Source organism: Rhagoletis pomonella, unplaced genomic scaffold, assembly GCF_013731165.1.
Source record: "Rhagoletis pomonella isolate Grant_MI unplaced genomic scaffold, Rhpom_1.0 Rhpom_scaffold_00010, whole genome shotgun sequence".
NCBI lineage: Eukaryota > Metazoa > Arthropoda > Insecta > Diptera > Tephritidae > Rhagoletis > Rhagoletis pomonella.
In genome coordinates this window covers 36850210-36867083 of record NW_023458564.1, presented here as the reverse complement: position 1 = coordinate 36867083, position 16874 = coordinate 36850210, and the positions used below count along the sequence as shown (strand labels likewise).

The 16874-nt window shown below is 38.1% G+C and overlaps 4 protein-coding genes across 4 annotated transcripts in view; 2 read left to right on the top strand and 2 right to left on the bottom strand.

Annotated features, from left to right (window-relative positions):
• Positions 1-3680: 3680 nt before the first annotated feature.
• Positions 3681-5634, bottom strand: LOC118746322 (modifier of mdg4). The gene is made up of 2 exons (XM_036480173.1): positions 5004-5634; positions 3681-4875 (listed from the first exon to the last, which is right to left on the bottom strand). The coding sequence occupies exons 1-2, from the start codon at positions 5472-5474 to the stop codon at positions 3823-3825; spliced, it is 1524 nt and encodes a 507-aa protein (XP_036336066.1). The 5' UTR covers positions 5475-5634; the 3' UTR covers positions 3681-3822.
• A 725-nt stretch (positions 5635-6359) lies between these two features.
• On the top strand, positions 6360-7640 carry LOC118746321 (NADH dehydrogenase [ubiquinone] iron-sulfur protein 3, mitochondrial). Its single transcript, XM_036480172.1, has 4 exons — positions 6360-6525; positions 6583-6654; positions 6713-7206; positions 7276-7640. The coding sequence occupies exons 1-4, from the start codon at positions 6465-6467 to the stop codon at positions 7441-7443; spliced, it is 795 nt and encodes a 264-aa protein (XP_036336065.1). The 5' UTR covers positions 6360-6464; the 3' UTR covers positions 7444-7640.
• A 2041-nt stretch (positions 7641-9681) lies between these two features.
• LOC118746320 (solute carrier family 66 member 3) lies at positions 9682-12516 on the top strand. Its single transcript, XM_036480171.1, has 4 exons — positions 9682-10357; positions 11386-11645; positions 12125-12245; positions 12314-12516. Exons 1-4 carry the CDS (start codon positions 10219-10221, stop codon positions 12442-12444), a joined length of 651 nt encoding a protein of 216 aa, XP_036336064.1. The 5' UTR covers positions 9682-10218; the 3' UTR covers positions 12445-12516.
• A 235-nt stretch (positions 12517-12751) lies between these two features.
• The window catches only part of LOC118746372 (NF-X1-type zinc finger protein NFXL1), a 41055-nt gene continuing 36932 nt past the window's right edge, over positions 12752-16874 (bottom strand). Inside the window, exons 2-11 of the mRNA XM_036480227.1 lie at positions 16229-16836; positions 16011-16169; positions 15814-15927; positions 15642-15758; positions 15447-15578; positions 14974-15185; positions 14709-14907; positions 14444-14644; positions 13539-13793; positions 12752-13469 (exon numbers count right to left, since the gene is read on the bottom strand). Coding sequence (XP_036336120.1) covers positions 13047-13469; positions 13539-13793; positions 14444-14644; positions 14709-14907; positions 14974-15185; positions 15447-15578; positions 15642-15758; positions 15814-15927; positions 16011-16169; positions 16229-16836 — 2420 coding nt within the window. The 3' untranslated portion in view covers positions 12752-13046. The remainder of the gene's footprint in view (positions 13470-13538; positions 13794-14443; positions 14645-14708; positions 14908-14973; positions 15186-15446; positions 15579-15641; positions 15759-15813; positions 15928-16010; positions 16170-16228; positions 16837-16874) is intronic.

The window sequence follows — 16874 nt, the reverse complement described above, 5'->3', positions numbered from 1 at the left end:
TGCTTCATGCTAGTCACCGGCGACCACACGGGCGCTGCATAGTTTAGAACTGGTCGGCTACCTGCCTTGTATGTTGCCAACAAAGTTTCCTTGCCTTTGCCCCAAGTGCCAGCGACTTGAGGACCTTGTTGCGGCTCTGTACTCGATTGACGATTGGGGTTGTTTGTGCCGAGAAGGAGAGCAGACTGTCGAAGGTACTTCCTACGATTTTCGGGTTATTCACCGTCGGAGGTGGTTCGCCGTCGACGTGAATACCCAGCTGCAGTCTGACCTTCGTTCAGGTGGTAAAAAGGTTGCCGAGGATTTCGTAGGGGAGAGGGTTAAGCTACTTGCAGTGAAGACCTTTGGGATTGGAGGCTTTGGCCTTCCCGTTGACTACCTGAATCTTACCACTAGGTGTTGGAAGTTTATGCAGCCTTCTGATCAGTCATCGTTTGGCTTTGTTCGCCAGAGGATGCAGTGTGAATTTTCGTTGCGGTCTCCGAAAGAGATTTCGGCTCTGTCGTCACGCTTCGACGGGATGGACACCGACCTCACGGTTGACCAAAGATTGCTCACACCAGAGGTGAAGTTGCAAGTCTTCAATTGCTTATGTTCGTTCACCAGTTGCCTAATCTCCGAATTGAGATCTCTGATGCGGGTTTTTCGGGATCGGCCTGAAAGGTTTCACGCTAATCCGCTAGAACAGCCGCTTCAGCTGGAAAATTCGGACAGGGGTCCGAAATACATTCGGCTAGAATGAAGGGAGCTGTAGCGGCAGTGACAACCCCGCGGAATTTATGCTCACTTAGGTGAATGGCGGTTGGTTTTCAGTGACTTCCACGAAGCCGTTTCAATCAGCTTTAGAAAAGTTGATCTAGGTTCCGCGGTGTTCCGCGGAAGCAAGGCGGTAAGTTTATCAATCGAGATGACTATGATCTGACGCAAAGGTCAATAAAGGTTGCCACGTTATGCTGTTTATCAGACCAGCGCTTGCAGTTGTTATATCAGGCGAGCTAAAGCAGCTGCCGATAATCCTGGTGGGTGTGTCTCGTTCATTGTGCATAATGCCGAATTGTCTATCTGCTGAGCCAAGTATGTTTCCCAACGATCATTCGAAAGGCTTGAATGCCAAAGATCGTGATGCGCGTTAAAATCACTGACTACCATACGGTTTTCTCCTTTGAGGAGCGCAGCTATTTCATATCCTGCCGGACAGCTGGTGACAGGGGCTATATAAACGTTAAATATTTCGAGCTGAACATCGATGTCTGCTTCTATAAGACGATACTGCGCGGTGTGGTGCGTGCGTGCACAGTAGGAGCCTACGTAATCACTCGTCTAATCTCGCGTGTTGCGCAGTCCGGAATCATTTTACGGCATAGTGGCACCAGCCAAGACAGGAATTGTACTTGACTGATGTCACGTTACGGTATATTTCGGACGCACCGAGCAGATTGTTAGAGGAACTAGGAGTTGCGTCGTGGTGAGGGTGCGGTTATGTTCGTGTGTGTGTGTCTATTATTGTGTTGTTGTTGTTGTTGTAGCTGCTACCAAGCCCTGCTCGGGTCGGTTCATCCATCAATGTTGTCGTCTGTTACAGGTAAGGTGAGGCCCAGGAAGTGCGCAACTTCAACAGGATCTGTCCATAGGGTTACGGGCGTTAGCTGGGTGGGGTTCTGGAACATGCGAAGAGGTGCCGTGAGACGTGTGGCGACTCTCCGCATGCCGGGCATTGGTTGGGCACATCGTCGTTTATTCTGCTGCGGTATGAGTTTAGCCTGCTGTCATAGCCAGAGCGGAGTTGGGCTATTGTGGTGCTGGTCTCCCGAGGCAGACAAAGTTCTGTCCCGGCCATGTCGTCTGGTTGTGTACCCAGAGCAGCATTCACAGATCGAGAGTCTACATAACTCGAGAGCGACTCGTTGTGAATACCGTTAAATGCATGTCGGTATGCAGTTGGGTCCAGAGGTTATTTTATGAACCTCTGCACTTCGTCCGTCATTTCGTAGAGGTGCCTCCTGACGTGCCTTGGCGAGGGTTCTTCTGCAAGCAGCTCTCTATTTGGATGACCACGTCTGTGGCTCCCCACTAGAAACTGCTTGCAAAGCATGGTGTTACGCTCCTTGATGGGGAGCATCTGGGCCTCGTCATGTAGATGGTGTTGGTGCGACATCAGAAGGCAACCGATCGCTGTCCGAAGTGCCGTGTTATGGCAGGTCTGCGGCTTCATCCACTGCGTCCTGCTAGTCCCCGGCGACCACACGGGCGCTGCATAGTTTAGAACCGGCTGGCCAATTGCCAACAACGTTTCTTTGTCTTTGCCCCAAGCGCTGCCGGCCAGCGACTTGAGGACTTTGTTGCGACTCTTACTCTTTTGACAATTGCGGTTGTATGCGCCGAGAAGGAGAGCAGACTGTCGAAGGTTATTCTGAGGATCTTCGGGTTTTTCACCGAAGCGAGAAATCTCGGCGAGATAACCATTTACTTTCGAGCACAAGTCATCAATTCCATTCCTAGACGCCATTTTCGAGCAGTCGTCAGCATAAGAGACAATAGTGACTCCCTCAGGTGGTTGAGGGGGCTTTGAAATGTAATAATTAAACGATAGCGGGGATAGGACACCACCCTGTGGTACCACCTGTGTGGGTGCTGATTTGCTCGGGCGAACACCGGTGTGCCGTGGAGGTGGTCCGGTTTACGCAGCATGGGGCCACGTAGGATGTGGCCCACTGCCGGTGAGTTCTTAAGCCCGAACAAGTGCGTAGGTGGCTCCACCCGTTGCAGGTATTGCACCTGACCGAAGTTTAGTTAGGGTGCAACCGTCTCTGGCATAAGCAGAAGGTGTATGTTTCTGGCCCTGGGTTAACGTTTGAGGGATTTCGCCGACCTAAACGGGGTTAGATCGCCGAAACAACAGCCCTTGGTCCAAGTCCCGAAATCCCGGGATAACAGCTCCATAATCCCCTGATTTTAAGGCTGGTTTTCACTATGTCAAATTCAGTGATATTTGTCGTCAAATAAGTGAAAGCACATTGTCAAAAGGCATCAGAAAACAGTTTATCGATTGATTTGGATCAGGATAGGCCTTTAGTTGTGTACATGAGCTACGAAATCGGCTGTATGTCAGTTTTCGGCCCATAATATCATCGGTAAAGGTCTCGATAAAGGAGATAAAATTGTGTCAAAATATGTCGCCAAATTTTGGCGTCAAAATATGACATAGTGAAAACCAGTCTTTACTGATTTATTTGCAGAGAGAAAAGGGATGCTGTAAATGAAAAAATTAATTCAAAGTTATTTGAACTCGGAAGTGAATCTGCCTGAATAACGGTATTTGTTCAAGTATTTTATGCAAGAACTGAGCAAAAACGAAAGAGCTGGTACTACTGAAAATTGCAAACATTGTGATAAAGTCGAAATTCCGAAAATTTTCGGGATATGAATTTTTCACATCCCGAAAATTTTCGGGCTATGAATTTTTCGCATCCCGAAAATTTTCGGGATATGAATTTTTCGCATCCCGAAATCAGAATTAAAATGAATCCATGTAAATATTTGGACCTCCATAACCAATTTGAGAATGAAGCTATTAGAGTAGCGGATCTCTACTTAATCGGAAATTACGGATAATTTGAATATATCTTAATATCAATTTAAGCAAGAGCTAGTTTGATAAATAGTTAAGATAAGAAGTGAAATAATCTAAGAAAAATGTATGGTTCGTTTATTTACAGAAGAAACTATGCGGTTGTCATAATTAACCTAGTTGAATCATTGCTTATGTAGTTTAAAGTTATAAATGGCTAACAAACTCTTAGAAAATAACTATAAATACTGGCTTTAAGATAATATAACTTCCTCCTTGATGTGTCCCTGCTCGAGTTTCTGCGAAAGCTCTGCTTCTGCTACACGTTTTTGCAAATGACGCCAAAGAGTACTTTTCGGTATATCAAATAAATTTGCGGCATGATTCTGTGACATTCCCTCGTGTACACAGGCATGCAAGGCTTTAGTTAATTTGTCTTTTAACTCAATCTTCGAGTTTACGTCACGTTTTTTAAAGGAAACGTAGTCCGGTAGACGTCCCTGCTGTGCCAAACGGACCTTATGTCGATGTAGTGTTGACATTGGTATATCTAATTCCCGACTGATATTTTTTAGTGAATCGCCTCCTTTTAGACGTTCGTAGGCCATAGTAAGCACTGGATTTTCTCTAGCCGTTTTCATATAATTTGGATGCTTGCGTACTCTTCGCCAAAGGACAGTTTTTGAAAGATCATATTTTTGAGCAGCTTTTTGCAAACTCATACCTTCATTTATTACTGCCTGAACGGCGTAAAAGAGACCATCTTCTGGGGCACCTGGTGCAGAATTTAGAGAAGCATAGGTATCTTCAGTCTTTAATACTGATATTGGATCTGCAGTGGGGTCAATTGCTGTATACAATGATTGATGAATTTGATCAGTTTCTGTACTGGTTTGAGATTTAATTTTAATTGTTTTAATTTTTGGTGTTGATTTTATTTGAATAAGTGGTTGCGGCACTTGAGAATTCGTTAAAGTGGCAGTTGCTTTAGGAGTGGTTGAAGTTGCAGTATTTGCAGCGATCTCAATAATAGGATCAGCGCTGTTGCTGCTGTATTCCTCTATTATATGAGCATCTTCAGTAGTATCTTCCATCTCAACCAACTTTTCTGAATCAGAGTTGGATGCATTTTCGAGCTTATTATTTTGAGTTAGCGTAAATGTTCCGGAATTTTCAGTTAATATATATTCATTTGCAGTGCTGGCGACCGGCATGTGCTCGATGGAGTACGTAATTTTACTGTGTTGAGCATCGTTATAGACATCCAAAAATTCCAACTCTCTTTCATGTTGGATAACATTTTGCGTCTAAAAAAATAATTATTATGAGTTGAGTATTTTACAGTTTATATACTAATATAACAACCTAATTGTAACTTCAAAGCTAACAAAAGTTCCAGGGTTTTTTTGGATATACCGCACTATAAAGAACTTACCTCGATTTTCTCTACGGCTATATTTTCTTGTTGCTCGATTAGTTCTTCTTGTGCAATCTCTATGTTAGTTATTGTTTTTACTGGAATTGTTGCCGGAACTGCTGCAGACAATGTTGCATTGTTACATTCAAAGCTTATGGCACTTTTTATGCCCAAAGTATTAATAGCTTCCAAGAATTCTGATAGATTGGTTGAGGTTAGGCTCGTTTCGCCAACGTAAATAAAAGCCAACACACTCTCCAAAAGTGATCCTTTAATGTCTGGCACAACTATTGTGGCCTCCTGCCCCATTGGTATATCCACCAGGAGATTGCGAAGTAAGTCTGAACATGATGAGAGAACGAACCGATGCGCACGCACCGAGTGACCTTTAGCCACTAATGTCACTTCACAGCTTTGTGGATCATTACGCAGATTTCTTTGTATATCAAAAATCGTTGCCGAATGGCCCATCCACTTCAAATGATTCATTTTAGTTGGGATAGCCGAATTTGTTTGTTGTGTTTTAATTTCAGTATAATCTAGATTTAGGAACGTCAAGTATCTCTGAAAATTCTATGGTTCGAAAAAAATTCACAAATTCCATACGCTACGGTCCGAAAATGAAATGGGGAACCATTTCGGAATTAAGGCAGGGTTGCATTGCGAATTCTTTGGGGCTGGAACGAGATTCAGCATCTGACATGTAGCTCTGTTCCATTTTGCAAAGAACGTAAATCTATAAGAGGAGACAACACGTTATAATTGTAGCGAGTGTGAACATCAGGAGCGTGCCTTCTCTTTTCATCCAATCAGAAAACGTATTTAGGCAAAAGAGAAAGCATGCTCCTGATGTTTCCATTCGTTACAATTATAACGTGTTGTCTCTTATAGATTTACGTTCTTTGGTAAATGTAATATTAGACAAAGAACGTAAATCTATATACATTTACGTTCTTTGTATAACACCCGATTTACATGATTCAAGTACTTGAAAGCAATTCTTGCTCATTCTCTTTTGTGTTTCCTATTTGCTTTTACACGTTTCAATTCTGTTGAATTCAAGTTTTTGGTTCTTTAAATGTGAAGCAACGAAAATGCCAAAAGCACACATGGGTACTCGTCCCTGTTATTCTAACCCCTTCTCTTCCACAAGCGGGCAGAATTGAATTCAATACTTGAACTGTGTAAAAGCAGTCAAGATCAAAAAATTTTGAGATCTTTTTGCGGCCAAAGATTTTCAATTATGATTTTTAATATTTAAGTAAAGCTTCACATCGGTACTGAATCAATGAATAAAGATTTTATAAACCTTTATTTTTAATCGAGTTAATAAATTTAATAAGGTTTATTAAACTTTAAAATGCAACATTGCCATATATGTATGTGACATCAATTTGACAACTGTCTGTTATATAAACAGCTGTAAAAAAACTAGATTGGTGCAATTTTAAAGAAATTTTACCTTGCGATTACGGCAAAATGGCAGCGATAATAAGACGTCTAGGTTGCAGGACAATTGCCAATTTCGCTGCAAACCGTGGTAAGTAACTCCATTCCAAATGAAAAGCTCGTTATGTATACAAATCATTATTATCAGTTGCTGCACCTGTAACAGCCAATGTAATCCGCTTCTCAAGCACCACTCCTGCACCAACAGCGGAGGAAAAACGTGAGTAGATTTGGCACAATGTTGACAATACGGATTTTTTTTTTAAATTATGTTGTAGCAACCTTCCGTAAGCCTGATGAAGCCGTGAGACTTAATTTAAGCAACTTTGGACGCTATGTTGCTGAATGCCTTCCCAAATATGTACAAAAAGTGCAATTGACTGCTGGTGATGAACTTGAAATTTTGATTGCACCTGAGGGCGTAGTTCCTGTACTACAGTTTCTTAAAGACAACCATTTGGCTCAATTTAGTAATTTGGTTGATATTGCCGGTATGGATGTTCCAAGCAGGCAGTTCCGTTTCGAAGTAATATACAATCTCTTGTCTTTACGCTATAATTCGCGAGTACGAGTCAAAACCTACACCGATGAGCTGACACCATTGGATTCATGCAATGAAGTGTTTAAGGCAGCCAATTGGTATGAACGAGAGATTTGGGACATGTATGGTGTGTTCTTCGCAAATCACCCTGACTTGCGACGCATTTTAACTGATTATGGCTTTGAAGGACATCCGCAACGTCGCGACTTTCCTTTGTCCGGCTATGTTGAGGTACTATAATTTGATTTTATTAATTTACAAATCCTATTATTCTAACTGTAATAACTTTGTAATATTTAGCTACGTTATGACGATGAGAAAAAACGCGTTGTATGCGAACCACTAGAATTGGCACAGGAGTTCCGCAAGTTTGATTTATCAGCACCTTGGGAACAGTTTCCTAACTTCCGTAATGCCAATCCACCGGCAGAGGCCGTCGAAACCAAACAGGAAGCAATCAAGAAATAAATCATTAGATAATAGCTAAAGTGGTGTTTATGAGTTGTTACGAACTACACAAATAATAGAATCAAATATGAAGATGTTATTGAAATGAAAACGATGCTTTAACAATGTAGAATTTGTATTATTTAATGGGTATGTGTACAAAAAGCGCTGCAATGTAAAAATTCAATCGTAATAAAATTTCGAATCGAATTAGGTAACGAATGAAGTCTTATTCTGGCGTTAAAACAATATTAATGTTAAAAATTATAGTCGCGTTATTTTTTAGATCATATTAAAGAAATTGAACAGGCGGGGGAATAATATAACGCAATAACCGCCATTTTACCAACTTATTTTTATATTCATACTTAATCGAAGTGATACTTGGAAAAGAGAATCGTTTTCCAATCTTTGTCGAATTTTTAATCAAGCCCAGTGTAAGTTGACCATATAGTTTTCTTTATTTATTCTGAACTAACATTTAAAAAAAAAAAAGTTTCAAACATTATACAAGATTTCATTGTATGAAAAAAATGCGTAAACCGTCAACAACAAAAATCTCAAAACCCCACGCGAGCTCAGGAGTTTGAAACTTGAACAATATTATACTAAAATTGCATAAGCTATAAAACTTCATACAATAATTTGTTTCTAGAAAATCTGATTAAACTGTTCGAACTGACCTTTTTTTTTGAAATTTGGCGAATATTTATAAATCTTGTACAAGGTTTGAAGCTTTGATTTGCATTACAAATAAATATCGAAACTTAAAAAGAAATGTGTCCCTAATTATTTATCCAACCACTCTATGCACTGTACTATGTTACCTTAATATGGAAAGGCCCTATCTCACATCGTCGATGAAATGCAAAAAAGCCGTAACTAACTAAAATTGTTTATTGCGTACAACGATGTGGGGACTTATAATTCTGATATGCATTCAATCAAAAAGTGAATTTTGAATTTTTATTTAGTAACGGCTTTTTGTATTTCAGCGACCTTATGAGATAGGACATTTCTATATTAAGGTAACGATACATATGTATGCACATTAGGGTGGTTCCTAAATGTAGGAAGCTAATTTTTACATCAGATTTCCTAAGCCTCAACACCTACATACATACGTCGATGCTACTATAGTCGAAGATATCACATATAAATTTTGGTCCCGATTGGAGATGCTTAAGGCGTGTCGCACAGGGGGCAAAGTTCAGATTTCTCTATGGCGACTCAAAAAGGTAAAATTATTATTTATTTCATCTAATACCCAAAATCGGTACTACCATAGTCGAAGATATCAAATATAAATTTTGGGTCCGATTGAGGTCGGTTAAGGCGTGGCGCCGGTGGGGTCAAGTTCAGATTACCCTATGGAGACGTCTTAACTGACACCAATCGGGACCAAAATTTATATGTGATATCTTCTACTTTAGTAGTATCGATTTTGGCTATTCGTTGTGAATTTCTAGCAACGTGTTATCATTTGGGCAGTTGCAACAGTGATACAAATTCTCATCAGTGCGGCAGTAATGCCGCTTTTATTACGTGCCTCGAACAGTCCCGTAGTTGCCTTTCGCATCGCATTGCGCATCACAGAGGAGCCCCCCAGTTTTCTAAAAATGTATCTTAGCATAAATTTGCTTGTGTATTTTTATTAGTTAGACTGGAATAAAAACAACGATTGCAATATTATCCTCCGTTCGGAAATGCATCAACATACAGCAACCGTCTCTTACTTCTAACCTATAATTGATGAAAATGTCCAATGTGCGCAACCACCTTCAAATGCCGAATTGAAGCTTAGTTGCCAAAAATGGGCATTTATATTACCCATAGTTTAGAAGTAAGAGAGGTTGATGCATTTCAATGATGCAGAATAACTCGTAATAACATAATTAACACGCATTATTGTAAAATGTATGTCAAATTTAGTGCAGTTTGATGAGATGAGATGAGAATATGCATATTCATTTTCTGAATTGTGATAGTCCATTGAAAACGCATGCCCACAACAAATAGCGTCTTTGCTGAGATGTGGGTTTATTAAAAAGATTCTAGTGATTAAAATTGAGTTGTCTTTTCTACTGTCAGCAACCCTACGTGCCATATCATATGATAACAGGTTCTAAAAATGCTAAAAACACACACAGATACCCAGTAAATGCATGTATGTATATGTAAACCGGCAAACCTCTTCCGCCGTTGAGCTACTCTCTCTTCAATGAAAAACCAAAACAAAGAGCGTTTCTGAGGACTAGGCGAAAGCAGCCCCATTGTGGTTGTTTGTGGCGCCACTCATTTCTAAAAGCATTTCATAGTGCATACAAGCACATCACATGCACACACCCAAATAGTGAATTTTGCAATTATACAATTTCATTGTTATTGGTGGGCAACGAGAATTCGCTTCGATTCACTCTTTCATAGCGTATTTAATTAAATATATTTTTTTATTAGTATTATTATTAGAATGCCGCTTTAGGTAATTCTTCATCAGACGGCCAACGAAGAGCCTGGGTAAATAATAATCTGGGTGTTGCGGAAAAGTGAAAAATGTTGACATCGGCATAGAATGAAATCAGCAAGATAACGAGAAAATATACTAATAACAATTATGACACAATAGATTTTGTGCAAGGTGTTTCCTTTTTGGTTCATACTAAATTTTACTCAAATAACAACGCAGAACTTTGTAAAGATATAAGAAGGAACCTATACATACATAAATGCAAACATTTGCCATATTAGTAAAATTTATTTATTATTAATTTCGAGTAAGTGAAAACAAAAGTGATAATGGAAGCTATTTCCAACTACTTTGCGAAAGGTTTGGCGCTGGTTATAGCCGATTTGCTAAGCCTGATAACAGTATCATCCTGTTTGGTTATTAAGGTGCCACAAATCAATACCATACGGGCAAATAAGTCGTCGCAAGGTAAGTAAAGAAGAAAGGATGCCACTGTTGGAAGTTGTTTAAATAATAAAAAAAAATTACCGAAATACATAAATACATAATGAGTATATATATTTGGTATGTATAGTAAAGCTATTATGCATGCATATAACTATGGTGTCGAATAAAAAAAATTTCAAACTTTGTGCAAAAATTATGAAAAATCTGCAAAGTTTCCGCTAAATTTTCAACTTTTTATTAAGATTTTTTAGATTTAGATAACGCATTTTTTCCATACAAAAAAATAATTGTCGAATTTATTTTGTCTGGGAAAAAATTTGTAATGCAGTCAGAAAAAAATTATTAAAGATCAACGCGATTTTTTAGCAACTTAAGACTTGCACATTATTACCCTAGAATTGAGTGGGTTATTAAACTGCATACTCAAAAAAATCTTAATAAAAAGTTGAAAATTTAGCTGAAACTTTGCAGATTTTTCATAATTTTTGCACAAAGTTTGGATTTATATGGTGTTTGTTATATAATGAGCTAGACTTCTGTGGAAATAATAAACATTAAATAAACGAAAGCAAAATAATCAAAATTTATCAAAATGTGGCTGGCTTAATTACCTGCTCACAAGTGTATATAGTATATATCAATCAACTAAATCCAAAAGGTTGCGTCGGATTTTGTCCCACTACATCACAACTTTTGACAAAAAAAATTATGTAAACTGTGTGCAATTTTACGCATAAATAGAAGATATGTACCATGTAGTTTAATTAAAGCCCTGAACAAAAACCTTAAATTGTTCCACAGTGTTTTATTTTCGAAAATGGGCTAGTCGCACCTTCAATGTCCGATTTATTTAAGGTTCGTACTCTTATCATTTTATTAGTGTATACACCATGAATAATAGTCTATCGCGACGATTTCGTTAGAGATATGAGAATATGGAATATTGTATTAATAATAATTTATTATACGTAAATTACCTACGTACATAGTTTGATATTTTATTTATGAGCTTAATATTTCTTATCATTTCTTACATTCGCCCATTTCAGGAATTAGCGTAATTGGTCTATGCCTAGAACTTTTCAGCTACACTGTGATGATATCATATAACTATAGCAGTAGCTATGAATTTCTCTCGTATATGGAATACCCTATACTGCTCTTGCAAGAATACGTGCTCATTTACTATACGTTCTTTTATCAAGATTTGTTGGGCGCCCGCACGCAACTAGTAGCGGTTTTGTATGCCATCGTGGCAACGCTGATATATTTTAAGCTTTTCCCGCTCATAATACTCACGTTTTTAGTGGTAAGTTTTTATTTTATGTTAGCATTTTTATATACATACATAAACACATATCTAATACTAACAGAGGCAAGAAATAAAAACAGTTAAGTAATGCCTTACAAAATTGTGAGCCATCCAATTTACATCTAGTTAAAAAACTAAAACTAAACTAAATAGCTTTTTTAAGTTTTGTCCTCCCTCCGTTGCCCATAGGCATTATAATGCTATTGTGTTTGTACGGAAAGCGCTATCTCTTTTTCTAAAAAGTTCGCCTCGTCCCTAACCGCGGAAGTGTTATAAGTTCAAAGTTTGATAAATTTGTTTAATGTTCAGTAAAAGTTTAGAAACTTTCAAGTCTTTTTACAGTTTAAAGAAAAAGCCATGGCGATATGTTTAGGAGGGTTATGGCAGTTAGTAGATCAAAAAAATTGCAAAAAATTACTTGATCAATTAGTTATGTGTTACTATATTAACTGACTTTTACAATGCATGTTTTACAGCCATTTTGTACACCAATCGGCGCCACAAGTAAAGTATTACAGTTGATAGAGATTTTACGCTCAAAAGATGCTTCTTCTGTTAGTCGAACAACTTGGGCATTGTCAGCATTCACCAACATGAGTAAGTTATTAAAGATATCCAAATTCTAAATTCTTATCTTTTAATATAATTTTTACTATCTCATTTAGCTCGAATTTACACGGTTTATGTGCAATCAAACGACTCCATGCTGCTTAGCAATTTCTTAATATCTACCTTCCTAAGTTCATCGGTGTTTGTCGCAGCATGCGTTTACAGGAAGAAAGCCAAGTCAGATTAAAAGGAAAAATATAAAAAAAAACGACTGGAAAATGTGTCCTTTTTCCCCGTAATTATAATTACAATGCCAATTTTTAAACTTTTCGATTACAAAATGTTCGGTAACGTTAAGAATAGGCCTGCAAATATCCATAAAGGAAGAAATCCTAAAAATCATATTGAAATTCAGTAAAAATTATTTATTATAGTACGACTTTTACTTTGTTTACCGTTACATACAAAAATTAACTATTGTATAAAATAACGAAGGAAGCAGACACGTGTTTGGTTTTTAATTAATAATTCCTTTAAAGGAATGGGTAAAGCAGAAAAAATGTATTAAAACTTCAGAGATTTATTATTTATGTTTTGTAATAAATTATAATAAATTAATCTGAAAACTTTTTGTTATCGATTGTGGGTTAACGGCTATGGTACACATGCGTACCACACATGGGTGCCTACCGATGGTACAATATACCCCATAAAAAAGATGTATGTATATTTTAATCATCAATGGTTATCACTAACTTAATTAGTTTAATCTAATAGTTGAATATCCTGTTTTTCCGAATTACTTATGTTTTCTTCATGAACACATTTTAATTTAATTTCTTGCATCTCTTAACTCTCCGCATAAAATGCCACAGCTATGGCTAAAGCAACCGCTACTATAATACCACCATAAATGCTTACTAATTTCCAATTAATCTCTCTTTTCGTCTCTTCCACGACGACTTTACGTTCCTTATATTTGCGCTTGGTAAATTTCTTTTCAAATTGTTCAACTTCTGCACGATTTTTAGCTTCTTCCAATTGGCGTAATTTTTCAGCTTCGCGCTTCTTTTGATCTGTTAATTTGGCGCGTGTTTCAATGCACAATTCGTCGCATGGAATCGATGTTTGACCGGCGCGGTGTTTATCGCAAGCTATTTCGGCTTTTAGCCGCTTGCATTCGCAAAATATGCGTACTTTTTTGCGGCATAGTTCTGGATTCGGACATTTTCCTGGATGGCAGACAGTGTGGCAGCGATGCCCACATGGAAGCTGAAGCATAATATTAAAAATTTGTTATCTAAACATATTTAAAAAAAAATTGTATTAAGGTATTCTTACATTTTTAAGGCAGCGATTGCCACAGCTTTTTAAACGTTCTTGTCGTGCAATTATTTCTTCTTCAGTATCATCCTCTGAATAAAACTCGGAACATTTGTGCAGTACTTGTGTTAATCCGCAGTAGCATTTGTTTTTGATAATTTTGTCACACGGATAACATGGTGGCGGATGACATGGCCGCGTACAGGCATGAACGCAGCCCTTGGGACGTGGTACATTACAGCCTTCTTGGCATCGGGCGCATCCCAATTGTTCCTGAAAACCAAAAGTTGAAAAGCGTTGGGTTTCTATAGGAATTCAGTTGTAATTATTTGGAGTGGAAGTATGGATTTGAGTAGGCCGGGCAACCATTAATGGAAGGACCAAACGCAAGTATGGATGCGGGAAACTGGGCTATCGTAAGATACATATGTGGACATATTTTTATCTCGACCCGTATTACAAAAGATTTTAATTTAGGTGTCGTACGAAAGGGTACACCTAAAAAAAACAGGTACTTTTTAAGCAAAAAATATCAATTATCATACAAAAAAATTCGGAGTACCGTTAATTTCTTCATGATCCAATGATCGGATCTAAACCAAAAAAAATGGGATTCTGATAAGAAAATCCACCAAGACTTAACTGTCATCGGTGATATTAGTGCTGCAAAGTCAGAATTAACATCAGTGATGACAGGTAAGCCCCAGATGGGTTCTAACATAACAAAGTAATTTTTGTGAAAATTGCAGATAAAGGGTATTGAATATAAGCACTCGATATGCTTCCTCAGTGTTTTTATATTCTTTCCAGAAATCAACGACAATGCGTTTCTATTTTTTTTAGCTGCGCTTCTAATTTTTTTAGCTATTACAGTATCTGAAGCACAACATTTGCCAGGGCTATAAGAACAATAAAAATCCTACCTTCATATTTTGCAAGTCCGGTACCGAATGGCATACCAGTTCACATTTGTGGTTACCACAGCGCAATTCACGATTGCACATCCGTTGACAAGATGTCGGTTTAGAGTTCCAACAAGGCCAGTCAGCTACTTCATGACCTCCGATGCAAGTAACACTCACTGGTTTTTCACACGATGGGTGAGGTAACGTTTTAAATTCAAACTGAAAATAATAACATTCCTTTCAAAGGCTAATACATATGTGTCTGTGAACTATGGATATTTACCTTTTTATTTAAATCCCAAACATTCGTAGTTCCATTCATTGGATTTTGCTTAACAACTTTTACCGCAGCGTGACATTTGGCTTCGCAAGTATGCTGACATCCCGTTGTAGTATTTGGTTGTCCACATTTTTGATTACAAGGTGGACATTCACTTTTGTGGCAGCGATGTTTATTAGGATGGTGACATTTGGAAGGGATTCTGGTAATTTTAATGTTAATCTGTTGGTGGAATATCCGTATAATAATGAGGCAATGTTTAATTTACCGGCATAATTCCATGCACATAACACGTGCTGTACGTTCACGTCCACATGGCACACGCTTCGATGTTTTTCCACATCTACAATTCACTTGCGACTGCTGCGTACAGGGATAACAGGGTCCTTCATGACAAACCGACTGGCATTTGTGTTTCTGACAAGTGAGTGGTCTACCACAGATTTTATCACATTGCTGGCATGTTCGTCCATCGCAACACTGGTAGGTAGTAGAGTAAATGCGAAATTTAAAATTAAATATATTGTTTTTACAGATTTTAGTAAACTTTTGAGTTGAAATAATATATTTATAAGTATGCATATATAATATATTTTATGTACATATAAAGTTTTAAGTGCAATGATTTTTTCGTGCATCCTTTTATAAACTGTTAAATAAAGTATAGAGAACAATGGGATTTACGATCTGGACTTTAAATTACTACTTTTGGAAAAGAGTTCGGCGTGTAATGTACTTTACCTTTTTATTGCAGGCGTGTTTACCACAATCTCGCATCTGCTTGCATTTAGTTTCACATGTAAAATTTTTCCAACAAGGTAGTTCTTTTTCATGTATACCACATCGACACGTCTTCTTTGTTATGATTAAGCACTGCAAAATAATTATTTATTTGTATATATGTAAATTAAAGAATTAAAATATATTGAACCCTACCAAATTACATTCTCCCCGATGACAACGTTGCGTGCATGCATGCAATCCGCACGACAAAAGCTTTTGGCATGTATCGCCACAGGGATCTATGGTTTCGGTGCAGGGCACAACCTTTTTCTATAAAAATACCATATTAATACAAATTGGCTTAGAACAAAGTATTTTTACGTACAGTTTTTCCACATGGACAAGATCGTGGTAGACTCAGAGGACAATCGCCACAAGGTCCCGAATGGCATACGCGTTTGCATGTGTGAGCCCCACATGAATAGTTAGATCCGCACACCTAGTGAACGACAATTTTATGTAATAGGATTACATATATACAATAAATATATACTACTACATATTATCTAATTATTTTCTCACCTTATTACAGTGCCATTTTAAATCGGAACAACTACGTTTTTTCACCTCGTTTCCACATTCGCATGACTGCAAGCTAGTACTAGTACACGGTGGGCAGTGGTTAGGTTTGTGGCATAACTCCTGGCATTGGTGTTCGCCACAAGAGAGCAATTCCTTACACTAATAAAATACGTATCAAATAGTTAGTCGTTTGTAATTTTGTACCTTCAGTTACTCACCTTTCTTTCGCATTTCCACTCCTTGTCTATACAACGAACCGGTTTTCTTGGTGATTTCCCACAAAGACAACTCGTATTTGCATATTGTGAGCATGGTGGGCATGGACCTGGATGACAAAGCAACATACAAGTGTGACCACATGCCGGTTGGAGTTTTTTGCCGCATATTTCTCCGCATGAATGCGGCAAAAGGAATGAATCGGGTTTCGGATTTGCTTCTTTGCCACAAAAACATTCGTATGTCGATGGCTTTTCTTCGGGAGTGTAATCTTTACGACACTGGGGACAGCTCCAATGCAATGGGCGCTTCCTTTTCGGTGCCACATACTCTCCAAGATTGTTATAGTATCCTTGATCAGTAGTGGACTTTGCTTTCATCTGGGCAACACTATCATTGGCCCATCGACGAATGCAGTTTAAATGAAAAAAACAGTAGCAATGCTTGCAGGTCCATATTGCATCTGCTCGGCGCACGCTACCAATGCAGATTACACAAGTTGCTGAGCCCGAATGTAAAGCATTTTCAAAGAATGTTGCAGTCTTTTGGTGGATCACCGATTTGCCATCAGTTGTAGCAGACTCAAAATTGTAATGTTTATAAAGGGAATCTGAAACAATTTCATAGTAAATTATTATACATAGTTAA

What these genes read in the sequence shown, in the direction of transcription:
- LOC118746320 (XM_036480171.1), top strand. Translation starts at nt 10,219, where the DNA reads ATGGAAGCTATTTCCAACTACTTTGCGAAAGGTTTGGCGCTGGTTATA. An exon ending in GGCAAATAAGTCGTCGCAAG is followed by an intron (nt 10,358 to 11,385) that starts GTAAGTAAAGAA and finishes CGCCCATTTCAG; the next exon opens with GAATTAGCGTAATTGGTCTA. An exon ending in GTCAGCATTCACCAACATGA is followed by an intron (nt 12,246 to 12,313) that starts GTAAGTTATTAA and finishes TATCTCATTTAG; the next exon opens with CTCGAATTTACACGGTTTAT.
- LOC118746322 (XM_036480173.1), bottom strand. Translation starts at nt 5,474, where the DNA reads ATGAATCATTTGAAGTGGATGGGCCATTCGGCAACGATTTTTGATATA. An exon ending in TAGCCGTAGAGAAAATCGAG is followed by an intron (nt 4,876 to 5,003) that starts GTAAGTTCTTTA and finishes TTATTTTTTTAG; the next exon opens with ACGCAAAATGTTATCCAACA.
- LOC118746321 (XM_036480172.1), top strand. Translation starts at nt 6,465, where the DNA reads ATGGCAGCGATAATAAGACGTCTAGGTTGCAGGACAATTGCCAATTTC. An exon ending in CAATTTCGCTGCAAACCGTG is followed by an intron (nt 6,526 to 6,582) that starts GTAAGTAACTCC and finishes CATTATTATCAG; the next exon opens with TTGCTGCACCTGTAACAGCC. An exon ending in CTTTGTCCGGCTATGTTGAG is followed by an intron (nt 7,207 to 7,275) that starts GTACTATAATTT and finishes TGTAATATTTAG; the next exon opens with CTACGTTATGACGATGAGAA.